Genomic DNA, 15,422 nt, shown 5'->3' with positions numbered 1-15,422 from the left:
TTATGTCATGAAATTATAGCTGCAAGAAGACAAAAAAAAATGCAATGTTTTGCAGTCGGTGAACAAGTTAGACATGCATGAGCAAATCAAAGAAGTAATTTTCATGACCCTATTCTCATGTAGAGAGCATCACAAAAAGACATAATTGATGAGAGTTGCACCTCAATGGCTAGTTGATCCTCAAACATATTCCCATGGTTGAGATCACTGAAACCTTTGATCTAAGAGCTCTTGTCACTAAGCAGTAACATGGGACCAAGGCATTGTATATTTTGGCAAAGTAACAACTGAGTTAAGAAGTAATAACCTCATCATCAGCGGCATGAAAATCAAACACCAAAAGAACCTCAACCAAAGAAGATCACAAAAGAATCAATAAAACCAAAACCCCCATGAGCATCAAAAAAAGATCCAGGAGCCATGTAATTAGCCAAATGAATAACATTCTTTATATAACTATTATGGAAGAACATAATGAATTTGATAAGGGAATGGTGAGTTTAAGTTCAAGGATGCTAAACTTGAAAGAACTGAAATAGCAAGGGAAAATATTGAGATATTGGTCAAGTGGGTTTTCATTTCGACTTAGGAAATGCCTCTCCATATTTAAAAGCAATCTGCACAGGTTGTACAAAGAGTATGTCGACATCTTTGCACCCTATGTCGACACTATGAGGTTATGGGGCAGACTGACAAAGAAGTATGTCGACATCTTTGCACCCTTTGCAACAAGAACTTCTATGGAATGTTATTGCAAACATACACACTAGTGAGGCTTACTATTCTTTATTATTATGATTATTATTATTATTCTGTCATTAAGATCGATGTCTTGAGCTCTTAGAGCACTTTACTATAATATACAAGCACAAATAATTCTCTTATTTTAGACAATTTCAAGGTGAATCTTTAGGGTAATCATTAAATGATACAGTAAAGTTAAAGACAATTTCTTGTCCTAAACAGAGATACATTTATTTTCAGAATTTACACTTTTTTTTAGGTTATGAAGACGATCTCAAATTTTTTTAATATGATTTTTTTTTTTTAATTTGGTGTCCATCACAAAGTTTTGGAATTAAAGTTTTGTAACCTTGTTCAACTTGCCAAAATCAGAACAGTTTTATTTTATTTTTTTTAATATAATAGTTGGGTAAGGAAGAGTTTGAACCATAAATATTTTCATTAAAAAAAAAACCCAATATATATCCATGTGATACAATGTTTATATTAAAGTCGACTGACTATTTAAAAAAAATAAAAGGAAAATAAAAAAGAAGAGCTCTTTTTAATATATAAAATATTCATTAAGATGCTAATTATAAAGAATATAAACACTATAATGAATATAGACACTCTAAACTCTTCTTATAGTTTTCTAATATCTTGGTCAAATTAATTTTAAACTTTCTACAGCCAATATTTCTCAAAGTTCTAATTCACTTAAATTCATTGAGGGACTTGGCAAACTAGATGTGACTTGTAGCCAAATAGTTAACCATGATATAAAAAAATAAAAGAAAATGCTAACGAGTGTCCTTAGGGTATTCGTTAAGAATCTAGTTAAAGAAAATTTTAACATTACTTTTATGGGAAATGAAAAAAGTTGTTAAAACATTAATTCTTTTTTTCTTTTTTCTTTTCCCACAAAAATAAATATATATTATATTTTTTTCAAAAATGGAAGTTTATTTTGGTAGGGATTTTTTAAGGTATCTATATTAACACTTTTGCCTCCTTTCTCGAATACAAATCCAAGTTAATAGAACCTTTTTTTTTTTGGTTTATAAATTAGAGCTTGATACAGATTAGTTGATGCAATTACAACCATTCCCTGTACTAGTTTTAAGTTTAGACTCACCATATGTCGCGTAGTGAGCTATGGACGCACCCAAAAAAAAAAAAGCATTTTGACTAGGTCATTGGGCAGCACAGATAAATCTTGAGGATGTGTAATGTTTAAAAAATTTCTACGTGAGGTTACTATTCTTTTGCCCTCCTTGTAGAAAAGTATATAGGATCCTTTCAGCTATTACAAATTTTACTTATAATTTGGACCTCATGGTATGAGTTTGAGTCTATAAAAACGAGTCTTTTGACCATTAAACTGGTAGTCAATCATTAGGTGAAAGTTTGCAAACATGAAGGTCAGAAATTCAAAGCCCAATGGTGCATCAATTGTACTTCTGCGAATTACCTGTCTACTTATCACCAAAAATCCAAAAAATAAAAAAATAAAATTTAGGTATGATTATTTAGTGTTATACAATAGGTTATTTAATTTAATTCAATTATGTGTCTACATTAATGAATGAATTAAGATAACATATTTTGTATTGTGTTGATCATTATAGTCACATATATAGTTGCATTTAATTAGAGAACTTTTTTTTTTTGAGGATCGAAAAGGGTGGCTCACGTGTGATATCACCGCCGACCACACCTCATAGATACATTGCCTATGAGTACCACCAGCACATAATGGTGCCTGCGACTTAATTACCATACTTAATCTTCTCAAAAAATATTACCATACTTAAGATACTTAACCGGCATTATCATTTTATGTGTGTTAGAAAATGTTGAGTGATAAAGCTTAAGCTTTTGAAACACAGCAACTTATCTAGACATCAAGAGTGGTTGGACTTGAGTTCAAAACAAAATGTTTCTAATTTTATCGTAAGTGTTTTCTTGAGAGTAAACTAAAGTTTCCATAGTTTTCATTTATCATGTATTACTTCAATTTCACTGTTACAATCTGACACGCCAAGTCCAAAATAATTGGTACAATTTATTCTTCGATCATATTGTAAACAAAAACAGGCAGAACCTTGATATCATAGTTGTGAAAGGTGGTATAAAAAAAGTTTGTTAAATAGAATGTGTCCCTGTAGTTTTAGTTTTAGGGTGTAAGAGTTTGGACACTAACCAAATAGTATCAACCATTCACCTCTTGGAGCTGCTGAAACTCAAAAATAAATAGAAAGCACTGTTGTTTTCACAAACAACTTACTATCGGATTGACAGAAGAAGATAGGCACAATGATACATGTTATTTGCCTAGCCCAACCAAAAAAAGGGTCTCTCTCAATTGGCCTTCTTGTCTACTTTCCTTTCGCTGATAACCTCCACTACTCACTTATATCACCACAAAAAATGTTATTCTCATTTGGACATCAAAAAAGAAACGTAACATTGAATTACCTAGAATGAGAAGATGTAGATAAAAGGCATAATATCAGCTAAATATGTCTTGTCAGGCCAATTGTCAGCATAGACCACAGTGGTGAATTAGACCCTTTCTTCTTAACTAATTGGGGCCAAAGAATTGAGGTCAAAGTAAGCATTGTGCAAGGCACTTGTAAGCTTATTTGGAAGTCTTCAAATCGAAAGCAAGGAACTATGTAATTAGAGAAAGCAAGAAAATACAACAATCAAATAAATAAAACTCTTTCTTCATATATATGCATTTTTTTAGCTGCCACAGCATGTGAACTTTTTTCTAGATTATACATGGAAAACTAATAAAGGAAACACAGATTGGAGTTGAACCCTTCTTATTTGGAGCTGTCTTCTAGAAGCCCTTTCTCACAACAAACTGGTATCGATCAGAGCTTCCGTTTCAACAATAGAAGATGCCAGAACACAAAATAGAAACATCTTTGTAGGAGGTAAACAAGTTAGACATGCACCAACATAATGAAAAAAGAAAAAAAGAGCAATTTCATGACTCAATTACCATGTGCAGCAACACATATAGATAGATATCTTGAAGAAAGAAAGATGTATAATGAGTTTATGAGAGTTTGTCCTCAATGGCCAATTCCTCAATCATATTGCCTTGGTTGAAGTGATTGAAGGCTTGGATTTCAGCACATTTGTTAGGCAGTATAATGGGGCCGAGACCTTTCTCAAGTGAGTGTGTAGGCATTGCATACTTACGTGCAATGACAACTGAGTTAATAACCTCATCGGTGGGATGAAACACTGAGAGAAACTCGAATCCACGAAGATCGCGAGGATCAAGCACTGGATAGAGAAAAGCGCGAGCCCCATGTGCGCTTCTCAGCATCAAAAGAGCTCCTGGAGCCATGTACTTGGCCAAATGATCAACGACTTTAACCTTTTCCTCTTTGTCCATGCCAACTAGAGCTGCCAAGAAAACAACTTCATAATCTTTTAAGTCATTAGTTACATTCATTATATCATTGGTATGGAAGAAAAATCTTTTGGATAAGTCAGAATCAGATGAAAATAAGCCAATAGCCTGTGAATTGGCCAAAGGGTCAATATCATAGTTGTGAAAGGTGGTATTGGTAAGGTGTTTGGAGGCCAAGACAATTGAGGTAAGAGGAAGGGGACCTGAGCCCACAAAGGCAATTTTGCTAGGGACATGGGTGTAGTGTTGGCTAAGGATATTGAATTCAAGGAGGCTAAGCTTGAGGTAATTAGAATAGTAAGGAAAAATATTAAGATGGTCAAGTGGGTTTTCATATGAGCCTAAAATGGTAGAGTAATGACTCTCCAAATGTCCCTCAGCCTCACCACAAAGCCTAATGAGCTTTGACCTCATTTCTTGCACCTTTTTGCACAGCTTGGTTACATCAATTGGATTTGGTGGCATGCATGTGAGCACAAGTTTTGTGAACATCATGTTGACATCTTTGGAAGGTTTGAGGTTCTCAAGGCTTGAGATTTGCTCATACAACTCCCAGACTTTTTGTACCAAAGGCTCATCCTGGCAACCCATGTCGACACTATGAGGTAATTGGCAGACTCTTCAAGGAAGGGTATTTTGAATTGGATGATAGAAAATTCAAGAGCTAGTTACAACTTCCAATCCTCCGAAGGGGTCATTATTTATGGGCACTTGTTGGGCCCCACATGGCACAGAAGGTTGCCTTGTTCTTACATATCTCTATTAGAATATTTTGATTATTTTCTTTCTTTCCTTTTTTTTTTTTCTTTTTTTTCTTTTTTTGCCTTTTTCTAAATAAAATTTTATGGAGTAGTTATGTGCATGTATAAAGATAGAAACTCATTTCCTTCATTTGACATGCCAAGTTAACCTACTAGTTGATGTACTGCGTGATGTGCGAGTATTTTAAAATATTTTGTAAGAAATAATATCATATCTCATGGATGGTACTTATTATGTGCTATAATATTTTGGGAATCAACTTCAATTATATTTACATGTTATTAGAAAAAAAAATGATAGTAAAACTATGAACCAATTGCTTAAGTAAATTGACAAATATTTAATTATTTTCACTAATTTAAGCTTAATTATAATTGTAGGTACTTAAGAATTCTTGGCTTTGGCTTTGGCTTTTTGGCTTGATTGCCTTGCCTTGCCTTGCCTTGAATTCTTTTTGTCTCACATTGGAAATATGACTTCCCTCCTTCTACCTTATAAGGCATGAACCAATGAGAAAGAGTACCACTAGTTTGGTTAACAAAAAGAATTCAAGGCAAGGCACCAAACTAGTGGTACTCTTTCTCATTGGTTCATGCCTTATAAGGTAGAAGGAGGGAAGTCATCTTTCCAATGTGGGACAAAAAGAATTCAAGGCAAGGCAAGGCAAGGCAATCAAGCCAAAAAGCCAAAGCCAAAGCCAAAAATTCTTAAGTACCTACAATAATTATATTTTCATTCTCAAAAAAAATTATAATTATATTTTTATTCTCAATTATAATTAAGTATTCCAAAATTTTTTTTTGCTATATAAATTTTATAAAAATAACCATATAAATTATTTTTATATAAGCAATTAATGCCCAATTATGAATAATTAATACATGAAAAAAATATATTTACTTCAATTAATTCATGAAAATTAATTAATACATTGACATAAATGCAAAATATTTGATGAGGTGGAAGGTTAAATGAATAGAAGTTTCACAAAAGAGAATTCAAACATTTATTTATGAAATAGTTGAAGTCCACCAATCACATTCATTATCACATCAGTTTATAAATTTAATACAGTAAAACTTGTAATATTTGTAATACTTTAACATTTTTCATAGAATTTTCATTCCTTCTCAAGGGATTGGCACATGAAAAAACCTTAGAAATAATAAATATATGAAAATAAATCAATTTACTCTATTTATACTCTGTTTAATTCTTCTAAAAAAAATGTTTTTGTTTAATGACATTGTACAAAATGTTCATTTGATAACCTAGTGCTAATGGTTTTCTTTATGGTGCCCATGTTTGTAATATTTAAAATATGAATATATTACATTAGAAAATTAAAAAATATTTCAATTTATTTAAACATAAAATTATTTTATACTTTTATTGCATATGTTATTAAATTTGCTTTTGACTTTTGATGGTTTTTGTTTCAATTGTTATCAAAGGTGAAATTATAGAATATTTTAAGTGTGTAATAAATACGTACTCACTCTCACATAATTGTGAGTTTCAATAATTAAATTTATTATAAAACCCACTATTCATGTGTAAGTGGTAAGTACACATTTTATTGTACTATTAGAGTATTTTATAATTTTCCTTATTGAAGCAACTAAACATAAGGTTAAATGTCATATTATTCCAACTAAATTGTTTCTTATTCAAATTCTATAAAAACAAGGAAAATTATAAAGCCACAAAATATTTTATAAACTTTTTTACAAGTTGTCGATGTGGTGAATAGTTATTGGTAAATAAAAAAGTAATGTTAGTAGTGAACCCAGATAAAAACCAGTATGAATTTGATACATCAATAGTATGTAAAAAAGTTATAAAATAGTTTGTAATTATAATATTATTCTAAAAACAAACAAGTAAATTCTTTTATATGAGTAATTAATGCATCATTTACGGATAATTAATACAAAGAAATAAATTCATTTTCCAATAAATACATGAAATATTATACTCTCTTCTCTACAGAAAGGATGCCTCTTGGAAGTTGGATCAACATACCTTAGACCACTGTGACTTACATTCTTGCTTTTAATCTGCAAGCGGGTGTCCCCGCACGATACGCAATGGCATTTTGAAATGTTTTTACAAAATTATCTTATGACCTATGTATATTACTTATTATGTGTTATGATGATATAGTAAGGAATCAACTTTCTTTATATTACATTTTATAGTCATGTTAATGGGTACTTTTAAGGCAATTATTAGAAAAAGTAATATTACAATCATAAACTATTTTACGATATTTTTACAAACCATTGATGTGCCCAACTTCTTATTGGTTTTCATCTAGATTCACTATTAACATAACCACTCATCACATTAGCAATTTGTAAATATTTTTGTAAAAAAATTTATATCTCTAGTATTACTCTATTAGTAAACCATTTTAGAGAAATTTTGACACCACTTTCATAGAAAATATGAAAATCTGTCAAAAAATTTAACTGGTTTTTTTTTTTTTTCCATAAAAAGTTTCTAAAAAATATTTCATAAACCAATAACATCAGTTAACTTTTCCCTAAATTTTATTATATTTTCTTTTAAAGATTTATATTTTATTAGAAAGTGAGGAAATGCAAATTGTCAAATTCAATATAATTAAGAATAAAAATTTGTTACTTAATTTTTTTATTTCTTAGTGAAGGAAAAATGGTTCTAAGACCCCGTACAGTTGCTAATGAGCTAAGTGTGATTGCAGGTGGAATATAAGGAACCAAATACATAGTTAGTGAGTTAACTCGAACCGATGCCTTGGGGCATGTTGGCCCAAGCCTTTAGCATGCACTATGTCAAATTGGTAATCTGTTACTTAATTGAGTGAATTGAAAACTATTTAATTCTTGATTCAAAAAAAAAAAAAAAAAAACTATTTAATTCTTTTTTTTATATAAGATATTTTTATTAACTTAAGTGCCCAATTATTTTTTATATTCTATTTAATTCTTGATTAAAAAAATATATATTTAATTCTTTTTATTCTTTTTTTTATATAAGATATTTTTATTAACTTAAGTGCCCAATTATTTTTTATATTCTTGAATGCATGTTATTAAATTTTCTTTCATCTGGGACTTTGTTTCAATTATTGTTAAAGCAGCTACATTTGAGCAAGACTGTAGGCCGCGTTTTAAACGTGGCTACATCTTTCACCTTAGGCCACGTTTTAAACGGGGCTATAGGTCCTGTCTTGGGCCACATTTAAAAAAAGTGCGGTCATAGACCTATCAATCCTATAGTCACAGGTTTTAGGCCACATTAAAAAACGTAGCCTAAAAAAACGCGGCTATAGGCTTTGGCCATGTTTTTCGGACCTATAGCCGTGTTTTAAAAACGTGGCCATAGAACCTTTTTTTTTGTAGTGATAGACCAATAATAAAGCTACAACCTTTTTTTTTTTTTTTGGAGAATCAATAAAGCTACAACTGATTCACCAAAAATAAATAAATAGAGCTACGACTGAGTGCATTTGACATGCAAAGTTAGTAAATATGTACGTACCACCGCACACCTTTGGTGCGGTGGTCACTCCACAAGTATAAGTGCTTGTGGGGTGTAGGGTGTGGGAGTTCAAGGCCGAGGTTCAAATCTCCAGAAATGAGTTTCACACACATTTACACTTAGATTAGGCTAGAGTAAAAATTATATCTTGTATAAAATAAAAAAATTTAAAAAGAAAGTAAATATGTACGTTAGTTATACATAGACCAATAATAAAGATGTAAATGTCTCTGTCTGAGTCATATAAAACCTCCACCTACTCTATCCAGAAAACCCAAAAAAATTATAAAAAAAAACTTTCATCTACATTCTTATCTTGCCCAAGTTTCAAATCCGGCAATTATAATATTAATTTCAACAAAAGTCGAATGTGATATGCTAAAAGTAAGTTTATTAGGTTCCTCAAAAAAAAAAAAAAAAAAAAAAAGTAAGTTTACTGTGCATGTAGCAAGTGATTGACATACAATACCTAAAGCAAAATTAAAATAAATTATGCAATTATTTAAATACCTCTTTCCTTTCAACGTGAACTATCATGCCAAAAGCTTTGTAAATGAATTGGCACCTTTCAATACACAAAGTACATGGGAGTTTAAAGAAAAAAATAGTTTAAATTACAAAGATTAACAACATATTGTAATTTCTAAAAAAAAAAAAAAAAAAGTACTTGAACCGTCCTCTATGATATGAGACTGTTACATTAACATTTATAACATAATCTTTTTTCTTTTCGTTTTTTTCTTTCTAGAAGAGAACTGAAAATTTCATTAAGAAAAATAAGCCAAAGCGGCTAGTACAACAGTCAAAAGATGTGTTTCTCAAAAAAAAAAAAAAGTCAAAAGGTGCTAGAACATTTTCTATCCATACAAAAGAACCTATAATGTGTAAAGTATGTTTAACAAATTAAATTGTGAGTTATAGAGTTCTAGAGTTACTTTCATGACAAATATGAAAAACCTTATAAACCTAGAAGCCTATATAATCGTTTTAGCGTCTTGTATCAGACAAGATAGGATAAATAGAAATTTTCATATATTAGATAAAGTAATCAACTCATTCATCTGTTTGTCATCCCAAAAAAAAAAAAATACAAGATATTTAAATTTTAATAAATTTTGCTCGTGCAATAGCAGCAACAGACCCAGCATGGTTTCATGCCATAAAAAACTTTGGAAGTATATACGTGTCTATACGACTCTAGGGTTTTGATCCCAACCACGGCATTTATCAAGCTCATTTTTTTATATAATAATTAAGAAAATACTAACGAACACTCTTAGGGTAATGGTTAACAATTCAATAAAAGAAAATTTTTATAGAAAAATGAAAAAAAAAAAATAATGTTTTAACAGTTTTTTTTCATTTCCCATAAAAGTGGTGTCAAAACTTTTCTAAAATAGATTATTAACCATTACTCTAAGGGCACTCGTTAGCATGATCCAATAATTAATAGTACCTTAATGTAGTTATACTTTTTAATAATTTAATTATTTTATCATTTTACTTTTTTTTAATGCAAACTATATATATAATAGAAGCTTATATTTATAATTTTTTTATATACTAATAACACGTTGAAAACTATTCCTCTCCAAAAAAAAGATAATAAAAAGGTTGAAAACTAAATTTACATCCTCGAAAAGATGAAAAATATTGTTAAGCTATAAGTTTTTTCAATATAAGTACTAACTTAAACCTATTTAATATGGTTAGTAGTTTCAATATATATTATAATTTTGTTTTTTTATATATAAAATATATTATAATTTTGTTGTTTTACTTTTTACCCATATATTTCACAATTAAAATTTTATTTTTTTCAGATCTAATTGTTTATAAAATATCATGTCATTTAAAATTTTAAATAATATTATGCTAGCTACATTATTGTCATTAGATCTTTAGATTGTAAAATTTAGTTTAAAATATGAATTAAATTCTTAGAGGTCTAGCCGAGCTTAGTAATGTGACTTGCATGCCTCCTTGTCTTTGGGTTAATGGATGAATCCAAAAAAAAAAAAAAAATTTAAAAATGTCTCAGAGATACATATCCATTCAAAAATCAAAATTAATAGAACATAAAAAAAATACGACAGATAATTTATATTGCTCCCTCCTCCTACTGTAGTAAAAGAATTAAAAATTCAAAATAAAAATAAAAGTCAAAAAATAAAAAATAAAGAAGAAATATTTGGGGGGAAGATTTGAGCCTTACATAAAAGCTTGTTAAGAAAAGATTCCCGCACTCCTCATTCTTTTCACACGCTTTTATAATTTTCATCTCTGATGTTTTACAAACCCACCAATAGATTTATGCTGCAAGTTACATCATTGCTTGTAACATTCAAGAATCATACAATAATTAAGTCTCCTTTGACAAGGAAATCAACCATTTATTGATTTTCTATCTTGAGCATTTTTAATCATCGGTATCACTCAGTTCACACTAGCTGGCCAAATAAAAACATAAACCCAGCTTGTCTTATCCTATTATCCAAGACATGAAGTTGGGTCCATTGCCACCCCAAGTAATAATAATTTCAACTAGACTGATTTGTTATTGGATTATTCTTTTGGATAATATATATATATATATATATATATATATATTGGTGAAGGTTAGCAAAAGGATGAAAAATACTAATTTCCTTGATTTCCGTAAATTGTCTTTTTTTTTTTTTTTTCTTTTCTCTTTTTTCCTTTTTGGAAGAAGAAATCTATTATATTTAATAATTATTCATATGTTGAAATACAATGACTGAAATATATATAAACTAACCTTAATTAGTATTTTTAAAAGAGTTTCAACTTATGACGTCCGCTTTTAATGATAGTTTTTTATTACTAGACCAACACATCAATTGGTTTTTGGTGTAGACAGAGATTAAACCCTAAATATCTTATTCAACCATTAGAAACTTTACCAGTTGAGCTAACTAGCTAGAACCCACACCTTGATTAGTTTGTTGATTAAAACTTAATTATTGCTGTTGTCTATATATTCATTGAACATTTGATATCTTTAATTTGTGTCCTTATAAGAAAAATCCTAACTAAATATTATTGGAGAGATAACACCTTAGAGAGGGGTCAATTGAGAGCTTAATATGGAATAATGGTTCAAATGTTATATTACGGCCTCAAATGACCTCTCCCTGATGTTTTATTTCCTCAATATATAGTATTAAAGCTAATGGTGGTGAGTAGTATTTCCTCACCTCCCCCTTACGCAAGTATCTAGCCAAATATCTTAGTCAATTTATATTAGTCCATTAATCATCACAATTAAAAAGAATAAAATAGTCCCTCTCCTTTTCAATGTGGGATTCAACAATTTTACTAACTCCTCATCTTCCATATTCACTCCTACATCTTTACATTTATGTTGTAATATTTATTCGTTTTAATTATTTAATATTAAAATGCTCCAACAATTTCTCAAATGTGTGTGAATTCTAGTTAACTTAACTGGTAAAGTCTCTGATGATTGAATAAGAAATCTGAGGTTCAATCTCTACTTACACCAAAAATTGATTGGTATCTTAGTTTAATGATAAAGAGTTATCTCAGGGAGCAAACGTCATAGGTTGAAACTCTCTCAAAAATTTCTCAAATGTGTGTGTGTATATATATATATATATCTGTATTAAAATTATGCTCACATGGATATATCCAACTGATGTCAAAACTTCTACTTCTAAGAAGAGAAATATATAGCTATATAGCTTGAGTTTGAGCTCTAGCACTTTGGAAAAATTCCCTGACCAGCGATATAGGTCTGCTCATCCATTACGACAGTAATTAGTTCCTTGGTTGAAAGTTTTAGGGATACAACGAGTCTAAGACCAAATATATATATATATATATATATATATATCTACATGATGACCGTCAAGAGCACTTGATCAAAGTCAAACTAACACATAAATCTAACCAGCTTACGTACCCTACGTACTGCTCACTTAATGTCTTTTTTTTTTTTGGATGAATTGCTCACTTAATGTCATGCCATCCCTTGATTCCTTTCATACTATCTTTTATTATTCTTGATATGTTCATTTAATATTAGTAGCCATGAATTCTTGTAGGTTTAAAGCCACAAAATGCTCACTTTTTTTTTTTATTGAATAATTAAAGGCTCACCTTTTTCCAAATAGAATATTTAAATAAGAACTTTAGATATTATTCTAAAACCAATGATTCAGTCTTGAAACAAAAATATATAAAATGATGATCAATCTGTGATAATTTAAACATATGAATACATTGTGGACCATATTAATGTAAGAGGTCGATCATATAAATCAGTGCCACTGAGAAGTTGTCTTTTCGAAAGCCGGATGGTCCATGACTTCCATAGTGTTGACACTGCAATATCTTAAGGATTCTTTTTTAATTCAAACTTCAACTTCCTAAGATTTTTAGAGAGTAGTATGTATCATATTAGTTTTATTCCTTTTTGAGCCTTTTCCTTCAACTTCAACGGTTCAAATGAGAAATCATCATTCTCTTTCGATAGTGCGAATAACAATTAATTGCATACTTTCTACCTTTGGAGATTATTCTAAACCTTTGAATAGATTAAGTTAATGAACCTTTGATCATTATTATCAACTAGAAATAAAATGCAACTATAAGAGAGAGAGAACGACATAAAATGGAAAATTGAGAAGGGGGGTTGAGGTGCGTTTGGATTAAGCTTTTACTGAAAGTTTATCAGTAGAAAATTGATAAAAATATAGTTGTACTTAAAGAAAAAAAAAATTAACTACACATCAAACATGTACTAGACCAAAGATATTAGATGGGTGCAAAAGAAAAATACACGTGTCCATTAAATATAAATGAAATCACCAAAATCATCTTGTTAGAAAGTATTACATTTGTCTCTAGTGGTTAAAGTAGTATGGATTAAAGGAGACCATTGAAGACTACCTTTGAATTTTGATACCATGTTAGAAAAGATAAAATATGATACTATGTTAAAAAGGCGAGATATAACTATGACAACATAATAAAAGTATATGAGACAATATGAAGAAGAAAATAAAAGAAGGTAGCTAGGGTGGTTTAGCCTTAAAGGGTTACTTTTACATTAGAAAGCATTTGATAGCTAAACTTTTATTATTTAGGTCTTTTATTACAATGAACCCATTGAAATGTATTTATAATAGTCAAATCCGAAACTAATATAGGAATACTATACTTGCACTACAAGTATGATTAAGATTATTATTTTACTTACATTTCAAGTAAGATTAAGATTACTATGCTTACATGCTTATTTTGCCTGCATTCCAAATAAAATTAAATACGATGAATCTAGACAATAGACTTGATATTTTTAACAAATTCATCAAAATTTATAACCTAATTACCATAATTCAAATAGACGAGGGAAATAAATGAAAACCATAGATGTTACATTTTAGTAAGTCATGATAATATATTTTTATGGTAGTTAAAGAGAAGCATGATACATCCAATTTGAATAAATTAAAAAGCTACCTTTTTGGCCAATTTGGCCACTCCACTACCAACAAAGAAGACAAATGCGACAAATGCGACTACTCGACGTTGAAGTTGGGTTAGCTTTTGGATTGATGCCGAATTTCAAAAGTGTGGGGTTTAGAAACAAAGGAAAATGACATATATAGTTGAAATTGCGTAAAGCAAATCATTATTTGTTCACCATGATTCCCACCATAAGTTTACATTATAGGCCATTGTAAAAGACGCTTTTTCACTTTCCTAAAGAAATGTTCTTCCTCTTCACTTGTTAAATTTTTTATCGGGAATAAGTGACATGCGATTGAATTTCTCCTACATAAAAATGAAATTTATTAATGTCTTAATTTAATAATAAAAAATAATTATCATGCAACGGACATTATAAATTTATATCCTGTCGTTTTTATATATAAAAAAATAATAAAAAATAAATAAATAAAAATAAAAGTCATAGAGATCTATTGTATCACCTAACTTTTTTAGGTTCATGGTCAACCTTAAGTTACTTTCAACTTGTCTAGCACTCTTCATTTTATCTATTTTTTCAACCTATCATAATGTCTTTCACCAATGCAATTTCAATTCTAAAGTTTGAAGCTCATGCCATGGTACCAAAGAAAATGTAGCAAATGAAAGGCTTTCTTCCTTTACAAGAAATAGATGGAGCGTTGGGACAGACCTCAAAATCAAAATTGGGACCATATTGATTTAACCATATTCGTTGGCTATCAATTAAAGTCAAATTCATTGTGCCATTTGGAAAATGAGAGTGTGGCAACCACACGATACCATGTGCCACACACTTACCCCTGAGAGTGATGGGCGTTCTGTACACGAGTCTTTGACAACACCTCCAGGAGTCATCAACCTTGGGACCCGAGAGGTGGGCCCCTTGCTCCTCCTTTATCTTCTATTTTGTGTGTGCGATCAATTTGCGGTCCCATTCTAACAAAAACAAAATGTCCATTGACACCCCCTTTTTTTCCTCAATAATGCAATTTGGAAAACTATTTGATCATGAAATGTTTCTGTTTTTGATCAAGAGATGTTTCAAACTTATATACAAAAGAATATTTTATTTAAGGTCAGTTTCCCATCAACCCATCAACTTGAAATTATTTGACATGAAACTTCTTGAAAAGTTGGATTTCAAAAATGTAGTTTTCAACCCAAATTCGAATCAATTGTATCTAGCCATCTAATTCACTGGGGCGGGTGAAGAACTGTTATTAAACAAAAATAAAACAAATTTTTAATAAAGTATATTTATTGGAACATAGATATCACTAATTATTTTAAGAATAGGTATAATTTCAAAAATGGGCAGATCGATCCACCTCATATTAAAGGATTATTATAATTTGGAAATTCTTTTGATTTTTTAGATATAATATCCTTCCTATTCTTGTTGGAGATTCAAAACCATGATATATGAATTAAACCCTATAGGTATTAGTGCTCA

At 29.9% G+C, this 15,422-nt stretch overlaps 1 protein-coding gene across 1 annotated transcript; it reads right to left on the bottom strand.

The window, feature by feature from the left end:
* Nucleotides 1–3,437: 3,437 nt before the first annotated feature.
* Nucleotides 3,438–4,815, bottom strand: LOC115981915 (nicotianamine synthase-like). Its single transcript, XM_031104348.1, has one exon. The coding sequence runs from the start codon at nucleotides 4,748–4,750 to the stop codon at nucleotides 3,797–3,799; it is 954 nt and encodes a 317-aa protein (XP_030960208.1). The 5' UTR covers nucleotides 4,751–4,815; the 3' UTR covers nucleotides 3,438–3,796.
* Between the last annotated feature and the right edge of the window lie 10,607 nt (nucleotides 4,816–15,422).

Source organism: Quercus lobata, chromosome 3 (genome assembly GCF_001633185.2).
Source record: "Quercus lobata isolate SW786 chromosome 3, ValleyOak3.0 Primary Assembly, whole genome shotgun sequence".
Classification (NCBI taxonomy): domain Eukaryota; kingdom Viridiplantae; phylum Streptophyta; class Magnoliopsida; order Fagales; family Fagaceae; genus Quercus; species Quercus lobata.
The sequence above is the reverse complement of the archived record's forward strand: the minus strand, read 5'-3'. Positions and strand labels throughout refer to the sequence as shown.